A 22523-nucleotide genomic window follows, 5' to 3' on the forward strand; every position below is an offset into this window, starting at 1 on the left:
GTGACATGCTTGCGATATGCGATTTTTTAGCCTGCAACGTTCGAAAATGCCACGACGAAAGTTTGGCATGCCAGAAATTTGGGGGTATCGCATGACCTATCCATTGTTGACATGGAGGGAATCCCGAGAACAGCTGGAGCTTACAGGCAGTGTTTACTAACTAGTAAAGTAAAGACTAGTAGAGATGCGCGGTTGGCGGACACCGTGAATAATCCACGGGTTGGGTGGATTGCGTGAAAAAAAGTAATACTTGGAGGAATTACGGGCGGATCGCGGTTGAAATAAATAAATAATAAGTAGGTTAACATATTGACTAGACAAACGGCAAACTGACAAATTTGACATATTTTTCTATAATCTCCCTGCTTCGGAAATCTCCGCCCAGCGCTCGTCCGTTTTCCATAAGCATTCTACTGTGCGATCAGCCCTGCTGCGTATGTTCTCACACATTGTTGAAATCATATGCTGGATGCTTTATTCTTTCTATGTGGCTTTTAGTTAATGATCAGGCTTGAATAAAACTACATTGGCTAAGTTTGCTGACAACAGGGGTCATGGACATTTTAGCGAGCCGACAGGCTTTTGTTGGGACGCGGAACACCCAACTCAAAATCGGGATGACATTACAGCTCATCTGCGCATCTTTATTAATAATAATTCATAATATTTATGTAGCGCTTTTCAATGACCCAAAGACGCTTACAGTGAAGGGGGGGACCTAACTCACCACCAGTGTGTAGCACCTACTTGGGTGGTGCACGCCAGCCAATCTGTGCCAGAACACTCACCACACACCAGCTTGAGAGTGAGAGAATTAACCAGTCAGCCAAATGTACAGGAGGATTATTAGGGGGGCCAGATCGAATTAGCCTGGTTGGGCCAGGACACCGGGGAAGCCCCTACTCTTTGCGATAAGTGTCCTGGGATCTTTTATGACCACAGTGAGTCAAGACCTCGGTTTTACATTTCCTCCGAAGGACAGCACCTTCCACAGCACAGTGTCCCCGTCACTGCACTGGGGCATCGGGATTGATGAGGAAAGGGGCCAGAGTGAAAAGTGCCACCTATTGGCCACCACCCGACACCACTTACGGCACCTGGTACTCCCAGGCGGTCCCCCATCCAAGTACTAACCAGGCCCGACCCTGTTCAGCTTTCGAGATCAGACGAGATCGGGCGTGTTCAGGGTGGTATGGCCGTATTACTAACTGAGCCGCGTATCTACTTACTAAACTTTACTGCACTACGCAGAGGACCGCCATCATAATGCCTATAGGAACTCGGGATCCATTATTATCTACACTTTGTTGCTGCGTGTATCGTGAACGATACAAAGAAAACTCGCCTTTGTACTTTTTGCTTGAGCCATATTTTTGCTTGTGAGTGAAAATGATTAGCCAGCTGATCAACTGCAACTATCACAGCTGATCACGCTTGTAATATAAACAGAGAGGCATGGCGGGAGTCACGTAACCATGACAACCACTGGTATCAAAATCATTTCAGTGTGGAATGTGGATGCAAAACATTCCGAAAACGATATGAAAACGATAGTTTAATTTCATTGCGAATGTGCGTTTTTATATTTACCCGGGTTAGTGTGGAAAGGGCCTAAAGATTCTAGAGCATCGCACCCTCGAATCTTGTAGTTTGGCCAGTCTTCCGCCGAGACAAGGCCCAATTTCCTGGCTCTGTGATCACATAGTGTGACAGGTTAAATCGTGAAGGAATATCTGAGAATCATGTAGTCTGAACCAGCCATAATTGCTTAGAGGATTGGCCGCTCTTTTAAGACCCCTGGTTCATTGTTGACGTTGTCTATGTCGAGCTGCTAATCAGCCATGATTCTTTCCACCTCATCCCCTCTCTCGCACATGTTCTGAAATTGGGCAGTTAGTGAGCCATTGACATCCATTCTATTCAAACAAGTGTTTAGCAGCTCTTTATGGCTGTATATTAATTTCATCTAACACAGGTAGGTGCATAGAAAACTTCCCAGACTATATGTTGTTTATAATAATAGCACCAAAGAACGGAATAATCTAAAAGTGTTGATTCTGTGTTTACATGCCACTGCGCATGCTCAGACATACGGACACAGCAAATCGATTTGCTTGAACAGTCTAGATCAGGGGTACTCAAGTAGAAATGATGAGGGGCCACAAATTTTTTTTTCAGTGACTCAAGGGGCCATTTATTGGGACCGTGTACGTCCGATAACGTATCATAACATAACGTATGTATAACATTTACAACATTTTATAACATAACATTTCCTTTTTATTAAAAACAAAAATATTTCCTAAAATAAAAATATAATTTTAATTTCGGCATATATTAAAAAAAATAACTAAATAAAACCAAACATAACCGTGTTCAAGATAAAAAAACAAAAAGCCTTCAGACAGCCCATTTTTGTGCTTTGTTTAACAAACTATTTCACATTTCTCACATGTCCCCTTTATTGGGAGAATTGGCCTCTGCTTTCTTTGGCCAATGCTTCAAACCTGGGCTGATATGGTGTGATTGCCAGGGAGACACACTGATGCACGTGCTCGTTGGTTAGGCGACTCCGGTACTGATTTTTGATGAAGTTCATTTTTGAGAATGCAGATTCACATCTGTATGTGGATCCAAACATTGTAAGGATGTGCACTGCCATCCTATTCAGCAGGGGGAAATTGGCCGCAGTTACCATTTTTGTCCACAGGGTGATGACGTCACACTGAGTCTTTTTGGGGCAAATTTGGAGCATGCCATTACGGCTCCGGTCGGTATACGTGTGACTGACTGCTGCTGAGATGGACTGTCTGCCTCGAGTTTGGGAGGGCTGGAGCGGTCTGTGGGCTGGAGTGCTATCTGTTTATCGTTGCAACCCCCAGCCTCGTATTGAGATCGCGGCGCGCGGTTTCAAAATAAGAGCGCCCAGCACGATTTTTATTTTTTTTATTTTTTATTTTTTTAATAATTAAAAAAACTTTTCAAAACAGCTCGAGGGCCATTAATAGACACCCCGCGGGCCACAAAAGGCCCGCGGGCCGCTACTTGAGTATGACTGGTCTAGATAATACATGTATGCATGTGATATTGAAATGCTAGGTGTATATCATTAGGAATCTTTATGATTCGATTCAAAATTAGATTCTTAATTCAAAACAATTTCTTATTAAAAATCGATACTCAATTCAGTATATTGGTGTGCATATACACTGTGTCGAAAGTAGAGTCGTGTTCAAATAAAAAAACATATTTTCTTTAATCTTTTTTTTTCTTTTCTTTATTTTAAATCCCCGAAAATAAGTTTTGGAATTTTTGGAAGTTGGAAATTCATAGAAGATAAGTATTGTTTGTCTTACCTGGGCTCTGCATATTTTTTCCCCCTACCCCTAATATTCAATCAGAATTCAAACTGTGGGTCTTCTAGATCTAAGTCTGTGAGCATGGGCAATTAAACACATGATCAAAACATCTGCATTTGTTTGTGGGGTCTATTGCATAAAACAACCTATCCAGGACAGGTTGTATCTGCTTATTTCTTTTTGAAAAAAACATACACCCTGAAAGGGGTTGAGTTGATGTGCTGAATTAACTTTTGACACAGAAAATATCAACAATTAATCTGAAGTATTAGCAAGCCTTCCAAATCCTTTAATGGTTATTTGTGCTTATTCAATTAAAACTATAATTGATTTAGTCTAAAGCATATTTTAAATGGAGGGTTCCTACCAGTGCGTGGTTCAAGACCCCATAATCCTGTGGTTTCTTTAGGTACAATGCTGAAAAGAAATGGGCCACCGTTGGGCTCTGCATCGTTGTCCGTTGCTGTAACTATAACCACCTGATTGTTGGAGCAGATGTCTTCCAGGTTCTTGGGCAATGTGGGGCAATTGTCGTTGGCATCTGCCACATGAATTGCTATGGTCCCTGTTGCTGTCTTGGAGGGAACATCTATAGGTAAACAGCAAAAAGATGAATAACAACAATCATTTGTTAATACACAGCCCTTTAAGTCAGCATTAATGGTCTGTGTGTCCAAACTTTTGTTCGTCATCCAACCCTCAAATGTAATGACCTCACCAAGTATCTGTGCTTGGTAAACAACTCTGTTAACTCATGGAGAGGATACAAAGTGATGTCACACAACGGAAAACATGTATCATATTAGAGTCTGAGAATAAAGCCAATCCGTGGAAAATGGCCTCAAAGCTTTCTTTCAAGTTTTGTGACAAATGCAAAACAGGTTGCTGTCTGAAGAATGAAATATGTCTGAAGTTGAAGCACAGATTTAACAAGGAACTGTTGAATTCTTCAAAAGAAAAGGGCCTTACAAGTAAATATGAGCAATAACTGTCACATAACTGCCAAGAGGCTTGTCCAGTGCAATTGTCTTAATAGTCGCGGAACTACTGAGGCTGGTGAAAAGTAAACAAGGTTGTGAATACATAAGCCTTTATTGACAGTGGAAGTACAGGTACATGTTATACTGGACCATGGAGGACCACAAATCGACTTCAATGGCTAAAGGTGCCAAGCAGCCAAAGGTCATTCTACTCTCAAGTTCTCAGGTCTAGTGGATTACATCCAGGTTGGAATTTAAGCAAATTAATGGCAGTGTGTAACTTCTGATTAGTGCCTCACCTTTAACTCACAAAGGTGGAATAATAAAGGGGGAACTAATTCAATAATTTCACCAATACCACTCAGAATAAGACAAGTAAGAACAGGGAGATGTTTGATGATCAACAGTTCAAGTAAATCTTATAAAAAGCCCTGATCGCCCTATTGTATACCATTAACTGATGTAATGAATGCAAAGAGGTGGAATCTGAAGCCCATCCACTAAGAGGCCCTTTCATAAGATACTATTTACCATGATGAACCATTTGTGAGTGGCAAAGGGTTGTTACAATCTATATTTTCCATTTTTAACATTCTTAACATTCTTTCATGTCAACTTACCATGTGACAAGCAAAGTATTGTAGCGTAGTACGTTCCATTGTTCAAGAATGGGGATTCTCTGTCTGGGACCTTATTAATTCGAATCTCTGCTGTTACAGGGTCGACATTCAGCCAGTTGTCCTTGTCCTCACCTTTGGCATATCTGTGGTATTTAAGGGAAGCATTTAAAAATATAAATATTTTCCTGAATACCTGTAATAACATAAATAAATAATAATAAAACAAATCACCATCATCTCGTAATTCTTAATTGTACGTTTATGTATCTACTGTAAATCAGTGTCTAACAAATAGTTTATGCCATCCAAGCTAAAGTTGTCTCCTACTGTGATAGATCACCAAGGAATCAGTTCAACTCACTGGACATTCTCTGCAGGCTTTCCAGAATCTTCATCAGTAGCTGAGTAGATGCCGATTACTTCTGCCAATATATCTGAGTCTGGGTTCTCTGAGACTTGCAGAGACTTTACTTTGGGTGTGAAGGCTGCCCCCTCTGGCTTATTTCCCACTACTATGTTCACTGGGTAACTTTTAACCTTTGGCTTATTCTTTTTTACTGATGTGATAGTTCCAATGGATGCTCCAGCCCCAACCCCGACTCCACTTGCTGCTACAGCACCGTCTGCCCATCCTACTCTGTCACCCTTTCCCCCTGCAACATTGCCAACCCCTACACCTGACTCTCCTCCTCCTACTCCTAGTCCTTCTCCTTCACAATCTCCTTCTCCAGCTCCTCCCACTCCTCCTCCACCTTCTCCTTCCAGTCCTCCACCTACTCCTAGTCCCCCGCCCCCTTCTGTAGTGCCGCCCAAACCAACAGCAGGTGAAGCCTTGTTGGACACAACCACACCAAGCTTAATATCAGGGCTCTCTTCAAAATCACGAAGGCTATGTATTGGTCTTCAATGTAGCAACCTGATAAATACTGTAAAATATGTTACCAAAGCAAGGCCATACCAAAAACGTTATTACTGACTGCACACATTTAAACACACAAAATATAATATTTTGTAATGCAAATCATATAGCTCATCTTTCCAATGATATCAGGTTGGCCGGGTTGCACTGTTAATATTAAGTTATTATACAGTAATGTTTGAAATGGGTGGGAATATATACACAATATATTATGAGTAAAAGATATATCTGATTTTTTTGTATTTTATATATAGTAGTATAGTAATTTTACTTGAAAGTTTTTTCAACATCAATGCAAGTATGCTCTCAACATGGTAGCAAAATATGCATAACATATATGTATTAGATAGGCCACTTGTTGGCCAATGGTGTGTTCAATTGTTTCATTGGTTGATCAAGTTGGCTGTCAATTGGATCATTATGTGACCCAGTAACATAGTATATCACGGATAGGGTACGGTTTGTAAGCATTTAGCACAGTATTATAATGTATGGTCTGCACATTTTCAAAGGCGCATAACTACCTTTTCCAGCCAGAGAATTCCTTCGTTGGTTACAGGATCAGTTTTAATGCTAAAAATGTTGTCATCATTTCCAGTGATAATATCAAAAACAGCAAGCCAGTTTTCTGTGTTTTCCTCATCAAGGTCCAGCGCTTTCAGTCTGATAACCTCTATGTGGGCTACGTTTTCAACAATGCTGCACGAGTACTGCAGACACCAAAACAAAAGGGAAGAAAATCTTTAAAGAGAATCAAATAAACATTTGACTCTTAACTAATTTATTTAGCACCCTTTTCAGCAAAGTAATTAAATTCGAAAGCATACTTGGCTGCACCAACATTCATTCCTTTTACACTAAATCCTAACTCCCAATCCCTTTTATCTAATGAATCTAGAGGTAAGAAAAGCGGTTGAACCTCATCTTCCTCTAAGGTTGGTATGTTGTCGTTGATGTCTGTCACCTCGATATTGACCGTGGCAGTGGCGGTATTCCCCCCCGGCGCTCCGTCCATGTCGGCTCCCTCGATGGTCAACGAATAGAAACTCACTCGCTGCAGACAAAAATATATGACAGGAAATAAAAAATTGAATTGAAGGACCTTTTTGGTGTCATATAGGTCAATGTCCACATGTGTTGCTTGAACCCAGACTTGCATATTAAAAGTAAAACATTTTTTTTAAATGTAGTGAACATTGGCAACATTCTTCATCCTACATTTGGTCATGCACTAATGACCTGTTTTATTTGGAAATGTGTCAGGTTGATCATGATTCACTCTCAATGCTATTTCATGTCTTAAAGGGGCCAACACAAAATGAATGGTGGATTTAATTGGTTACCTTGAGTTGAATGACTTGACGATAGCACCAGGGGCATTTCTAGGTTTCATAAACATCCTGGGCTTAGCCCAGAGGGAAAAGGAAAATGTTGTATGCTTATTGTGCATGCAACATTTTCATAATGCCTAACCTATCTAAACAAAATACGCAGTTTATTATAGCTTTAAATAGCAACCTGACTGCTGTGCTGCTTATCCCCAAACATCTAAAGTTCCATTCAAGTTATTTTAGAGTAAAATAAATACAAGTGAGACAGACCTTACATTTATGTATATGTATATGTATATGTATATGTATATATTATATTATATATATATATATATATATATATATATATATATATAAATAAAGATCTGACTGGGGATAGGATAGGTTGATTTACTTGAGGCACTTTGAGTCTGCCTTGTGTATGAAAAGTGCTATATAAATAAAGTTGCCTTGCCTTGCCTTGAGGTGGTAAACAGTCTGGTTATGTTTTTAAACAGTTTATTCTCTTGCCAGAAGGACTAGCCTACTTTATTTTGAGATGTCCCTGGAATCCCAATGTTTCTTTCAAAATAACTAACTACCATAGTAATAGTAAAACTAATACCATATTCGGGTCTAATTAAATAATATCCGGGGCTTTAGCACCGGATATAGGCGAATAAAACAGCCTAGGGACGCCAATGGATAGCACATATTATGTGTTAACCGCAAATTGCCTGCACCGGCGTTAGCTGGCAATGTTTTTTATTCATTAGCTTTGCCCTACGGTAAACCACAGTAAGCTGGCTCTACCCTTGCTACCGTGCCAACCCTCCCACTTTTTCCTGCCCTACCATTCAGTTTATGGAGATGCCTCATGAAATAAGTTAGAAAAAGGCCTTCTGACTTTATAGAACCTTTGAAAAGTTTGAGAAAGTTAGGCCTACCTCTCTGTCTAAGGTTGCATCTGTGACATAGATTAATCCTGTGCCTCTTTCTATGTAGAAATGGTTGGAGCTGTCTATGGGCTCTTGCTTTATAATGCTGTAGGCAATCTTTGAGTGGAGCGTGTTGATCTTGTCAGCATCTGTTGCGTTCAGCTGGGCCACCAGAGTGCCTGTTTGAACAAATGGAAATATTTTGCCTTAAAGTAATGCAAGTCAAGGTTTTAAAATCTGCAGCCAAACTGAATGATTTGCTTTAAGCAAATGCACTATAATTTACAGAAAAGGGCTTCTCTATACAAAATGATGGGAGGATATGAAATACGCTCTTACTCAGAATTCAAATTCGGAACGTAATTAAACCTTGTAACACCTGTAAACAAAGCTCACAGCAAAACTGAAGCTGTGCTATGCTTTGAATAAACCAGTGTTACTGCAAGGAAGCAGGAAATAAAAATTATGATTTGGAAAACCTCTACAGCCTACACATCAACCACATGCAGCAACACGTTTGGAGTGAAAATCAATGTGTTCTGACTGAACCTAGCTTTTGATTAAATATACAAAGATGTGCCTGAAATATCTGCCGGTGAGATGATGTGTGATGTGTGTCTGTTTGTGTATGAGTGTGTGTGTGTGTGTGTGTGTGTGTGTGTGTGTGTGTGTGTGTGTGTGTGTGTGTGTGTGTGTGTGTGTTTGTGTGCAGGTGTGTGTGTGTATGACTCGTTTTAGAATTTAATGGTCAGGAAACAGCCATGGTCGGGTTTTTTCACAATGCCTACGCTCTCCAACCTATTTGACAGCTCATTGATATCATTGAACAGAAGAAATACACACGCTCTAAATATATGTATATATATATATATATCGACATGTAATGGACTGTATGGTACACTTGTAAGGGCCCTACCAGCTGGGCTCGACTCAATGACTCTAGCTGCAGGCACTGGCACAAAAACAGGTGGGTTGTCGTTCTCATCCTCCACCTCAATCATCAGCTCGATTCTCTCAGCCACTGTCCCGTTCCGGAATCGGGCCACTCCAGTGAGCTGTCGCACAGAAGACAAACTATTCTCAGAGAAAGTAAATGCCTGCTATATTTCCAAGCAAAAACATATGGGAAATTAGTTTTAGCGGGAAATGAGTTTTGATCACAGCACTAGATGGGCAGCACTGCAGCACCAATTCATTTGAGATTTAGAAAGTATATGTGGGAAGTGTAAAACAAAACTGCGAATTGACAACTTGGTTTTTTTTCTCCTGGTTTGATAAATAAAGCTAATAATTTTGAAGGTCCACTATGATAAGAGCTTGCTGCAGTGGCCTCAGAGCAGGGAGGGGCCACTGCTTCTCAAACAATATTTCATATTGTTTGTATACAATTTGATATGAATAAATAAAACATATCAACAGTAGGCATATATATATATATATATACATATATATACATACATATAGCTAGTGTTGACGGATAGTATTACAAATAACACACTTTTGCCTTAAATGATCCAAAGTATTTTACATTTCTTTCAAGGTCGTATCTTAAATTTATCTTAAATTGTATAAAATACCATTTATACCAATACGGTAACTTACAATTGTATTAATGCCTGAGGAATGATGTAATCAGATCAATATAAGGGAAAACTCACCATCATAGCCAGATAAACCACCAAAAGGTTTGCTGGAAAAGACATCATGGCCCTGCTGCTGCAGGCACACCTCAGGGCTATGTTTCTATTTGTTCGCAGATGGTGAACAAGGCTTTTTTGCTAGTGGAACATCTCGGTTTCAATGATTGTTCACCAAAACAATTTCTCCTTTTAAGTATAGTCACTAGACCCTCCTCTGCTTCTCTCAGTTTCCCACCCACATTGTTTGCCTCCCACCCATTTCTTGCCCTCATTGTAGTCGTTCCATCTTACACAACCTATCCCCTCCCATATGTGACCAAGTCAGCAACCTTCATTTACCTGTGACTTTGATGTAACTTGGCAAAGGAAAGGGTAAAAACATGTGACATGGAGGGGCTGGACATTGATTTATCTATTCTAGCCTATACGTTTGTTACTATACAAATTTGAGTTTTCCTTGTAAGGTTGATTTTAATACTGAAGTTCTTTGCACTTTTACGTTACAGACTTTTAGAGACTTCTTCGCTAATTAAACTGCTACTACTATTACCTTCTCCAGCGAGGCTTTAACAATACCCATTAACTCCTCATACTTAAAATGCTATTGTACTAGTTTCTCATGCATACATGCAGGAGTATTCCCCAAGTTACATTATCCCATTGAGATGAAGTTTAAGAAGAAGCTGTATTCTCCATTGTGTATCCTTCAGGGACTAACCTATACTCAAGCATCATTGGGGAGATCAGCTGCGAGATACATTAGCTGCCAGATAGAGTCACGCTACTGATCAAGAAGGAGGCAGAAAACATCATTAGATGAGTGACAAAAGGTTCCCCTTCAGCAATTTTGAAAATAGTCTAATAATTGGTATAGCAATCTGTAGTTTGATTATCTTTTATTGCAATTTGGCAAAATTCGAAAAATTACTGAAGCTTTTTAGTGCTGAAAAAAAAAGTTTTGTAACAGAGCTGTATATGTACCTTTTAGTTTGCTTGCCGCAAACTAGAGAAATGATCTACAAAAAAAGGCATCATGCTGTTAACATTTGCCAGTTCAGCATAGACTAATGTAGATGTATAAAATATTCTTAAAATAATAATATGCATACAGTAAACATAATTAGCTGAGTAACGATTCAAAACTGTGATTGACAGTTAAATACATTTATAAATAACTGCCTTTGGACACATTGGCTGGATAATGTGTGGCGTCTGTTCCGGAATGTTATTCCCATTATTGAACTGCTTATTCTAATCTGATTGTTGATGGCTTTGGAAATGACTATTATACAATTTATGATGAGGCAACATAGCTCAAGAGCTCGATCTGCATTTTACATTACAGTTGTTTTGGGTATTAAAATACACCTTTCAGTTCATGAATGAAATATAACACGTTTCAATGTGTACAAAGACATTATAAAATGCAGGAGCTATTATTTTTTACAATGCAAGGCATTGGTTTGGTTAAGAAATGCTCTCCATTAAAATCCTTGGATACGAATACAAAAAAGTCAGACGAACGCATTGCATAGTACATGTTTACCTTGTCTAAAAAGATTAAAGCTTAAAAAATACGTCTATATTTATTATAGACATGTGACATATGAAATGATTATCTACCCACATATACCAAGAATTAGCTCTGCGTGCATGATAAATATTTCAACAAAAATATGCTGTAACTTGCCCTCAACCAATTAAAGAAACATGCCAAGTTTTATTGCAACCTCTGAAAATCTTATAAAAAAACGAGAACTTATCTTGCCTGAACTTGCCAGAATACTTTAAACTTGCCAGAATACTTAATAATGTTCCAACATCACGATTGACTCACGATAGCATCCCACTTTTTACTGAGTTATTTTCTCAGTAGTAACCACTCTTTTTTTGTGCACAACGGATTTGATAGAACCCATCTGTAGCAAGGGATCGAAGGCCGTGCCGTTGTTGTGGACCAGTGATGCTTCACCGATGTTCTGCCCCTCCACCAACATCCTGCTTTGGCCAACGGTAGACAGACCCCCTTGGCGTGAACCACCCTGAACCATGTACGTCTGTCCATGACCCTGGAGCATCTGCTGGGAGCCGCCGTGCCCTTCAACCACCATCACGCCATGGGGCAGGCTTCCTGTTTGGATGGCACCACCGCCCCCTTCTATGCGAATCCCCTGGCCAACGGGGGTCATGTTCTGCCCCTCCACCACCAACCTGCTTTGGGAAGCCGACAGACCATGTTTGAGTGTACCACCTTGGACCAGGTATGTTTGCCCCTGAAGCAATTGCTGGGAGCACGCAGGGACCTGGCCCTCTACCACCATCATGCCCTGGGGAAGGGGGCCTGTCTGGATCACAGCACCGCCACCTTGGCCCACACTCTGGCCCTGCATTATCAGCCCCTGAGTAGCTCCGGGGGCGCCTCCATTCACCAACATCATTCCCTGCATGTTGGTGGTCGCTGGGCTGTTTGCTAGGTACATGGTGTTTTGCATTTGCGGCTGCATTATGTAATGCATTGGCTGCATTACAGGTGCGGTGGTGTAGTAGACAGGTGGCTGTTGCATCAGAAGCGTCTGGCCTTGCCCGGCCATGCCTCCTCCCACTGAGTTTACACCTTCCAACACGGTTTTTGATTTGTGGGTTGTGTTCCGGACCGCTCTGTGTTCTGTGTTCTGAGTAATCGTCTGGGGCTGGGGTGGGGGCAATGGTTGAGGTTTGGGTTGGGGTTGGGGTTGAGGCTGCTGCTGAGTAGAGATGGTACTTCTCAGTGTGGCCGTGGTGTCAATGGTTCTTGGAGTGGTCATCGTGTTCAGAGGAGTGCGGAGCACTGGTTTGACTTCAGTTGTCTCCTCCTTGCCACCGCACACCTCGGCAAGGGTTTTAAACTTGGGTCCCAAGTTGTCCAGGAACTGCAGGTCATTGTCAGCTTCCAGGAGACTGCAGCAGCCAATGGACCCAACAGGGGAGTCCTGGCCCTCATAGTCGTACACAAGCAGGCTGTCCTTCACAGCTTGGTTTTCTGGTGCAAAGCTTGCCTTCTATAGAAAGAAAAACACAATTTACAAGAACAGAAATTTTAGCAGACAGTAAAACTTCAGGAATGTTGTATTAATACTGTAGACATGCACACAAATAAAACTGACATGTCGCCATGTGCATTTACTGTGGGAGGAAATAATCAGAAACATGATAATAATAGTGGGACTTGCTTTGCAACCACACTAATAAGACCACAACAGGTTGGCAATCAATGGTGGAAAGGAGGTTTGCAATCCCCGTGTAAAATGGGATTTTTCGAAATACTTCAATGATCTTCTCGTCCAAACAGGCACTTTTCCTCACCTGTGTATAATAGTTTCCTAGATAGCTCTCTGGTAAAGCGAATCCACTGAACTTCTCTACCGCTGCAGCGCTTTCCCTCCCGTCAAATTCGGAGTAGTAGCCGTTCGCCTCCTGAGCTCTTCTCAACGTCGAATTTCCATAGCCGCCTGATACGGAATTGCCGTCTTGGTAGAGCACACCTCCCATGGAGGAAGTGGATTGTTGGAACTTCCCTCCCATCATGAAATCAGGTGGCGGCTGCTGGGTTCCCATCCCAGCCATTTTGGTAACCTCAGTATCCATATGTGTTGGCATATTGAGCAACGGGACTTCCTGTTGAAACAAAGAGCAAACATAAACATTAGAACTCCAGAAATTGTCCAATCATGGGGAATCTTATTCTTTACATAAAAGCTGATATCATGAAGGAGAGATCTCCTAAGACTTTCATTAACATTGTAGTCCATCCCAATCTGCAGTAGGCCAAACTAACGTCATGCAAATCTTGAATATGAGCATATGTTGTCACAGGTACTCATAACATTGGATTGGGTTGCTATGTCATTGCAAGAACTCAGATCACTCTATCCTAAACTGCTTTTGGCAGCAAATGGTTTCAAACAAAGTCAAGCATTACCGTGTTTTCGCCCTGTCCCTCTGTGTGGTATGTCATGAGGTTTGGTTTGGTGTCAAAGGGCATCTCGGCAAAGCCCCCTGGGAAAGTCCCTGGGCCTCCACAGTGGCAGAACAGCAGTAACAGAGCCATGACTATGGATCAAAAAGAAAATCAGTTTCTGGGATACAATCAGTACCACATAATTATTCAGGTTAGTCTATTTTAAGGACTGCAAGACAAAAGTTTCTGTATTTCAATCCCAATGTCAGCAGCTTTTGCAAAATAATTTGTTGGTAAAATAAGAACAGAATAGAATAGAATATTTGTATGTAACCAATGTAAATGTGGAAACACATTTCTTCAAGATGCATGATTAATTGTGTTTTAAATATCAAAACATCTACTCATGAAAAATGTGTCATAAAATCAATCATGTGGTCTCATTTGACCTTGTAGGTTAATTTGTCAACTTTGTGTAATGTTCCTTTAAGCTTATTTTATAATTTTTCTTGTTCCTACACATATCCCAAACCCAACAGCATGGGAAATGCAACCGACACATGCCAGTTGTACTTTTGCACTACTTGTTTGGACTTGAAGGAAGGGTGGGGCTGAAAAACACCAGCTAGGCTGGTTGGATTCAAATTGTGTTTGTTGCGCAAAGTCAATTAGGACGTCAGTGTGACACATCTGTCTATGCTCCTGTGATGTGTTTTGAACTTGAAAAAAACTGAATTGAGTGTCAAAGAATAAACTGATCATTAAGATTCAATAAATCATTTCATGGTATTTCATGTGTGATACCATGGAGCAAAGGAAGATTTCAAAACCATACTTTTTTTGTTTGTAGGGCATATCTTCTCATAATTCATTTGGAAAAAAATTCCTCTGGAAGAAGGTTATGCTAAACTGTACGCTATACCATGTAAATGTCACTCACGCAGCAGCATGAGCAATCCCAAAAAGATCAGGCCGATGGCCGCCGGCCCCAGCACTGACGATTTGCCGACTTGACCGCCAAGGCCAAGTGGGCCGCATGTCTTCCCATCCTCACAGGTGCACACCTCCACCTTCACCTTCTGCCGCTCGGGGCACACCTCGCCCTGCTGGTCTTGTACCTCCACATACACCTCGTAGGAGCCCGGCCACATGGTCTCCTGAGACCTCAGGATAGCTGAGGTTCCTGCCAGGACAGGCATTCATTCATGTTGTTATGGTTTATTCATGTAGCACATGTCATTAAAGGCTAAACCTCCGTTATTTATTTTCAGTGTTTCTAAGCTTCTTTAATGTGGTTCAATGTCAGCCTACTAAAGGTTATATGGTGACAAATATCCCAAGGTGAACATTTCTAGCCTTTAACAAAAAGAGTCCTAGATGCCACACCTACACTATGTGATTATGTTGTTATTATCAAAGCTCGGAATTATCCTCTTAAGCACCTTTGCTTTATTGTTGTCTCGTGTCTATTCATCTCAGCACTTCTCATCATCAAACATTAATAACACTAATAAAAGGATTTGATTATTATTAACTACCATCAATCTGTTTTCCCCTAACGTTTGTTGTCTTGTTACTATTTTATGCCTGCCCAATTGGCATCCATAGCAGTAAATAAATCTTCCTCAGATTGGGAGATGCTTCTCAAGATTGTTTTCTTGTCCCAATGTTTTTTTAGTCTAGAGTTTGTTTAGGATTAGGGGGTTAATGTACATGATTTGTGTGTAGGATTCGTACAGGAGAACAAAAACTGCAAGGGGCGCTGCTCGATAACCTAGACTTTAGATATTAAGCTATAGTCTGATTTGTCTGACTAAATATGAGCCTGCAAACCCCTTTTGGGGGGATAGCGGCATGATTAGAATACCATCCTGGTCCCCTTACCATTTAAATGCTCAGCAACCCACTTGCCCTTGGTCCCCTCTGGGAGGATTAAGAAGGTGAAAGGAGCCGAGTTAGGGTCTGCGTCCTCGTCCACGGCAGACACAGTGACGGCATCAGCGGTGGTGCACATGCTCTCTACATTGCTTGTCAGCTTGGGGCAGTGATCGTTGAAGTCCTCCACCTGGATGGCTATGGTTCCCGTGGCTGTTACTGAGGGCATGTCTAGAACCGGCACAACAAGGCAATGAAGGACATAATATCAATATCTACTTTTTATAATTTTTACTGCAGTTCAGATAACGTCGAGTTGTAATTTTTTTGCTATTTTGATTGTATTCCCCTTTATTTATCACATGCCGTTTTGTAATATCCCATTTTGTACTATCCCTCTGATGACATGACGCTATTACCTAAATTATTGAGTCAAGGAATGCCACAAGGTGGTAGCATATACCTTCTGTAATGCAGAGCACTTTGGCGTAGTATGTCCCGTTCTGCAGATACTTAGACTCTCTGTCGGGCATCTTGTTGAGTCTAATCTCTGATGTCAATGGGTCAATAGTTAGCCAGTTGCCAGGGTCAAGTCCTTTTGCATATCTGTGAAGAGGCGGAAAAATACTTCAGAATATTGTCATGAACAAATGTATTTCCTGTAGTCTAATACAAAAGGCTTAATATTATACAGATGAATGTATTGGCTGCCGTACAGGTGGGGTGGAAGACATCGAATATATATTGTATATCTAATATGTTCATATACTTGTGCTGACCTGACATTCTCAGCCTCTTTTCCGGTATCTCCATCTATCGCTGGGTATTTGCCGACGACATCGTTAAGGTTAAAAGTGCTTCCGCCCTCAGAGATGGGAATGGCTTTGACTTGAGGGTCGAAACGTGGTCCCTCGGGTTCGTTCAAAACATTGATCTTTATTGGGTAGGACTTGGTGGAGGTAGTTCCACTGGTGCCTCCTGTTCCACCTGTTCCTCCTCCTCCACCAGTTCCTCCTCCAGCACCTCCACCTCCACCTCCACCCGTGGCTCCACCCGTGGCTCCACCCGTGCCTCCACCCGTGCCTCCACCCGTGCCTCCACCCCCGCCTCCAGCCGTGCCTCCACCCCCGCCTGAACCCACTCCAGCACCTGACCCACCACCACCGCCGAACATCTCGGCTTTGTTTTTCACAGCCAATCCTAGTTGAATATCCTTTACGTCCTCGAAGTCCACAGCCTATTTTAGTGACACAAAATCAGACACCACCAATACAAAAACTTGATTAACAAAAACAAAAAAATATGGTTAAAAATTAGGACATTGATTGATAGTAGCCTATACATGACTAAATACATCAGTATTGTTCAGTTAATTCTATTGATGATTTTATATTCGTTTTGAGGTAAGGTAAGTTAGGTATATTTAACATTTTTACACCATATTATGTCAAATACGGAAAATGCTAATTGTACAAACAAATATTAAATGCATAGTTACCCTCAACTTTTGGCACAAAATCGCCTACCTTGTCAAGCATGAGGATACCCTCGTTGGTTATAGGATCTGTTTTGATGCTGAAGTAGCCAGCCTCGTTGCCTTTGACAATATCGAACACAGCTTCCCAGTTTTCAGTATTTTCAATGTCCAGGTCCTGTGCTTTTATTCTCATAACCTCCACGCCTTTTGTGTTTTCCTTAATGCTACCAGAGTACTGCAGGGTGAAACACATGTTTCAAATAGGACAATCCTAATGTCAGTATTCAACATTGAGGTGATACCACCCAGTATATTTCGGTAATCAATTTCTTTGTCTCAATGTGCCTAAAGTTTTGAAATTAAGAATAGAGAGGTCTGCACAGAAATATCTGTATGTGTGTGTTTGTGTGTATCTCAATTATGTCAAAGTTATAACCCCACTTTATTTGTAAAGTGAACATGGTAATCCTTGATCAAAAGGGTTATGGGTGTAAAAGGGGCCCTATTACCCACCAGATGTGAAAGTGATTAGCAATTACAAATTCTGCCTTGCCCGTGGACATCACAGATGGAAGAGTCCGCCTAGATGTATGATGGATAGAGAAGCAACATTTGCTACAGTCCACTGGGTAGGCTGGTTAACGGATCTATCCAGCATACATCTATGTGTAGTCTCCCACTTGTCAACAAGTCAAAGGCAGGGTCGATTTTGAAACAGTGTATAATGGCTAATCACAGACACACACACACAAACCCGGCTGAGATTTTTCTGCTGTCTAGATAGTGCAACAACCAGACTATACATATATAGAAGGCCTTGTATCAAACAAAGCTACCTCTTCTTTCTCCAGAGTCGGGACGTTGTCATTCACATCCTTGATCTTTATTACGATGGTTCCTGTTCCCTCATTCCCTCCTGCTGCACCGTTCAAGTCCTTTCCAAGCACCTTCAGGGTGTAAGTGTCTTGATGCTGAAACCAAAGACAATCTTTTAATTTAACAGAAGTATTAAAGTCTGTCCACTGTTTCCAAAGTGCCAAATTCCTGCAACTTTCCAGCAAGTTGTCCTAGCTTTGAGGTTTGCATCTGTACTGTGACATCCCCACTTGTGCTCATCATAATACATCCAACTCTATGTTAAACAAATACTATTGTCTGTTAGAGACATTAGCAGTATGTTTTTATATCTGCCTTGGAATACTGATGTGTACCTCTCTGTCAAGGGTGGACTCTTTGACTAGGAGCTGTCCTTGGTCATCAATGTAAAACATGTCTCCTGGTGGGTCTTGCGCTATTATGCTGTAACGGATCTGAGAGTTTGGATTATTAGCCTCGTCATCGTCCGTTGCTTTTATTTGCATTACGAATGTACCTGCGAAAATAGGAATAAAGTCAATATAAATTGACTGGTCATTCAATTGTTCTTTGTGTAGTTCATCTTATTGCAAACTATTTTGAAGAGTTTCAAACACTTGCCTGGTTGGCTGAGTTCAAAGACCGACCCATCTTGGCTTTTAGGAAAAACGGGCGGGCAGTCGTTTTCATCCAGTACGACAACCCTGAGATCGATTTCAGACTCTGCCTTCGTGCCATTTTTCCATGTTGCCATGCCGGATAGCTAAAAAACATTGGGACAAGAATTGTCATAATCATCCATATAACCGCTTCATCCCTCCAACCACCGTTTATCTTTCACACTCGTATTTATTTATTTGTATTTTTCATCAAATCACTTGGTTATTACACAATGGGTACATGTAACATGAGTGACATGATTGAGTTAATGTATGGGCTAATGTCAAATTATTAATGTTAATGAACATTAAAGCTACATACATTGTACTGATGGAAAATCTCTCGGTCTAGAGAACGCGTCATCTTCACAAATCCAGTGTTTTCGTCTACAAAAAACACGTTGTAGGGATACTGGTCAGCCCCCACTCCATGCAGAGAGTACCGTACATCCCCAATGGTGTATTGGTTGTCTGATCGAATCTGAAAAAGAAAGACAATTTTTCTGATGCAGTCTTTGTAATGTGTTTTGTAAGTATTCATTTACATGATGACAGGTTTCACATTTTAATCAGATTTATCTTAAAATTGGCAGTGCCAGCTTGAGTGGTTAAAGCCTGCTGCTGAACATACCTCACATACTCAAGTCAGAGCTTAGAGACCGTTACCTAACTGTTTTTTACTACCTTGGCAATATACTTTTCTGTGCTGTAGTCTTTGTTTTCCCTGAGTTTGGTTGGAGGAATGATCCATTCTCTTTTATTTCTCACAAGTTGGTCTGGGAAATGACCCTTTACCACATCGGCAAGAATCTGCAGCCACAATGGAGAAAAATGTTATGGGTTAAGATATGCCTTGATTGAGATCATCTTGATGACCCCTGGTTGGGCAACAAATGTATTTGTGTGTCATGATTTATTTGTGTCTTATGTTATATAAAAGCGCTTGGTAATGTTATAAGTAAGATGCATTTATAGGTATCTATGTATCAGAATGCTGTTTCAACACAGACAAAGAAGTCTTTTTTTGGTCAAAACACTTTCTGAACGACTAATTCTTTGAGGCATGTCTGGCACCACCCTGCCACACCTAAAATTATGGGCTTATTATCTTATCGACTACCATACGGATATGTTGAATATGACAAAGGAAAGAAAAACTGGTTGTGGGTTAAGTGAAGGAGTGGCAACTTTAAGGAAAGTCGTGTGGTATTTGGTCAAAGGACATATCGTCTGTAGTTACTGCATAAGTAAGTTATGTAATAAGTTGCGGCTAGTTTTACATTCATTTTATCATCTTAATCAGTGGTTCTCCACTGTTCTGGGCTTGGGACCCACAATTGACCATGTTCGTTAAGTCGCGACCCACTTTTCTACAATTCAAACCAAGTAAATGTTTTGATCAGAAAATGGGTTAGTAAACGCTCATACACATACACGTCATTATTTAAACATAAACAAACAAATACTTTCATGCCTGCATTCAAAGCACCTCAATTTCTTTAGGCCTATTCTTTTCTTGCACACAAATGTGGGTCACGGACACCCAGTCCCTGACCGACATTTGGGGCGTGACCCACCAGTTGAGTAACACTGATCTAAATTATCCATTATCCATCCTTATTTCTCGTTAGAAGTATGCCGGATACCATGGACCACAGTCTGAATACACGGTGAACAACAGCTAACATATCCAAGCAGGGGTTGCTGTTTTCCCCTGGGTGAGGACGTGTTGAGCACTGTCTTCTGCAGTACAATATGCTTTATATTCTGGCTTCAGGCCTCCTTCACTTGCGTTGCTATGGCAACCTATCACTGAGCGTACAACAGGAAGAGAGGGATTGGATTCCGGCAGGCAGCGTTACCAACCTGCCTGAAAGGTATTCCGTGTCGATGAAGTGACATCGATAAAGTCGCTTATTGTCATCAATCGACAGGCTAAATAACTAAAGTCGCTGAATGTAAGACATGTATTGAACAGAAACAGAACAAACGATCAAGGTAAACATGAGCCTATTAGGCTACTTCTGGTTCAATTCAAATGTTTTAGAAACTCACCGCCAGCGCCGCCAACACCGACAAAACAGAAATCAACGAAAAAACTCTAATCATGACCGAAATGGTGTCCTATAAACGTCTGAAGAAATTACAGGGTCCAATCGGAAATCCACTGCCAGTCTTACTCCACGGTTGTGTCTTTAGTGCAGAAGTCCCGAGGAGTCAGTGCAGTGTGTGAGCAGGTTGTGATGCTACGACGGTAATATGAGGACACCCGCGTGTCATGTCAACAGCGTCACGGACTCTCGACACACACCCTCACCTGTGGGGCAGAACGGGTTTGTGCGTCTCTGACACAGACAGAAAGAGAGAGCGAGAGAGAGAGAGAGAGAGGCATAGCAGTCTGTGTACAGATAACTTCAAACATCCAGACATACTCATCTAATAATCATGCCATTCATCATGGCCCTCAGGCATGGCACAAACTCGGTCACGTCAAAGAAGGGGGGTATGCTATGGCGTGTGAATCTTTCTTGTTAGTCTTATTTTGTTCCAAATTAGGCCTAATGTGATGGATTTTGTGCTTTACAGTATGATAATATTACTAATGATGTATTCATTTAGACATATCAATGGTATGGATTTGTCATAAAACCTACTTGAAATATTGACTTTGATCATTTGTTTGTTTGGCACAGACAGAAAGAGTGAAAGAGAAAGAAGGGCGTGGCGAGGTGTGGTTCTAGCTGAAGGCGTGTCTGGAAAGGCAAGGATGAGTCACCCCTGGCACTGTTTCGTGCAAGTGGGGGGAGGCGGGGGGGAGAGAGGAAGAGAGAGAGAGAGAGATGAAAAACAGATATAGAAAGCCTGGCACAGATACTCGTGGGCATAAAACACATGGTGTTACACTAGTGGTTTGGATCATTTGTGAGTGCCTCACGCAATTTTATACCTATATATAAAATGTAGTGATCATTCTTTGACTGTATTAGGAAAAACGTACATTTCACTGCAAAACATCGATACATCCTAATGTTTAGCTATCAAATATTTTAAAATATAGGGGGAAAAAGAGTTGCACTCCTTGAATTAGGAGTATATCAAATGTATACATATATATTCACTAAAAATGAAATGAAAAGCCATGGAATATTATTGAAGAAAACTAATGAGTAAACTAGTAACATTTTCATCGGGAACCTACCGGATTGAACTAGCATTAGGCCCCAAGCCCTCAGCACCATGTCATATAATCCAACTCGGTGAACACCTATTCCTCTCTTGTCCCCTGCAAATAATATAGTACATAAACATATCAATATTTACTACTATCAAATAAGATATACTCATATCTTACGGACAACAACATATCAAGCAGCATGGGTTGGATAATATATGCTGCAAGGCAGCATATATTATCAATATGTAATGGTCAGTCACAGTCTGAAAATAGAAACTATCCTTCAGTCGGGATGCGTGTGAACAGACGCTCTGAGGCCGAGTACACAAAGAGAGAATATATATATTTATTAAAAATGAAAAGCCATGGAATAATAAACAAAAAAAAAACACAGAGTAAAAGTAGTAAACTATTCTCCATTGACTACTTGGCCCAGAGAATCTCAGACTGCTTCCTACATGTGAAACCTGCAGTAGTCAGCTGGGTTCCAATTCCCCACTGAAGGGTGGAGAAATGGAACCAAAAATAGAGCAAAGAATAAGCATAGATATCAATTCTGAACAAGACAGCGGTGCCTGTGGTTTCATAGCGCAGCACAGCCACATTTGGTGGCAGTTAGTGCCAATAATACATACTGCATGTGGAAATATACAAAGTCAGCTGGTTTGAATCAGATGATGTTGAAACAACCCCAACAATTGACAGTGGCTTCTTTGTGCCATGTGTTATAGTTTCTTCTATGTTTATATTGACTGGTTACTATAAGACATTTTTCAAAT

The 22523-nt window shown here is 40.9% G+C and overlaps 2 protein-coding genes and 1 pseudogene across 2 annotated transcripts; all 3 read right to left on the reverse strand.

Moving 5' to 3' along the window:
* Positions 1–1085: 1085 nt before the first annotated feature.
* Positions 1086–1204, reverse strand: LOC130396029 (5S ribosomal RNA; annotated as a pseudogene).
* Positions 1205–3397: 2193 nt separating this feature from the next.
* Positions 3398–9956, reverse strand: LOC130392758 (desmoglein-2-like protein). The gene is made up of 10 exons (XM_056603263.1): positions 9785–9956; positions 9043–9181; positions 8136–8305; positions 6798–6932; positions 6388–6588; positions 5737–5790; positions 5321–5457; positions 4960–5102; positions 3727–3948; positions 3398–3432 (listed from the first exon to the last, which is right to left on the reverse strand). Exons 1-10 carry the CDS (start codon positions 9830–9832, stop codon positions 3398–3400), a joined length of 1284 nt encoding a protein of 427 aa, XP_056459238.1. The 5' UTR covers positions 9833–9956.
* Positions 9957–10627: 671 nt separating this feature from the next.
* Positions 10628–20891, reverse strand: dsg2.1 (desmoglein 2, tandem duplicate 1). The gene is made up of 14 exons (XM_056604523.1): positions 20625–20891; positions 19254–19379; positions 18892–19050; positions 18532–18673; positions 18267–18427; positions 17892–18026; positions 17105–17290; positions 16358–16815; positions 16042–16184; positions 15588–15809; positions 14644–14886; positions 13725–13855; positions 13109–13420; positions 10628–12804 (listed from the first exon to the last, which is right to left on the reverse strand). Exons 1-14 carry the CDS (start codon positions 20676–20678, stop codon positions 11620–11622), a joined length of 3657 nt encoding a protein of 1218 aa, XP_056460498.1. The 5' UTR covers positions 20679–20891; the 3' UTR covers positions 10628–11619.
* Positions 20892–22523: the final 1632 nt, after the last annotated feature.

This window comes from Gadus chalcogrammus, chromosome 12 (assembly GCF_026213295.1).
Source record: "Gadus chalcogrammus isolate NIFS_2021 chromosome 12, NIFS_Gcha_1.0, whole genome shotgun sequence".
Taxonomy (NCBI): Eukaryota; Metazoa; Chordata; class Actinopteri; order Gadiformes; family Gadidae; genus Gadus; species Gadus chalcogrammus.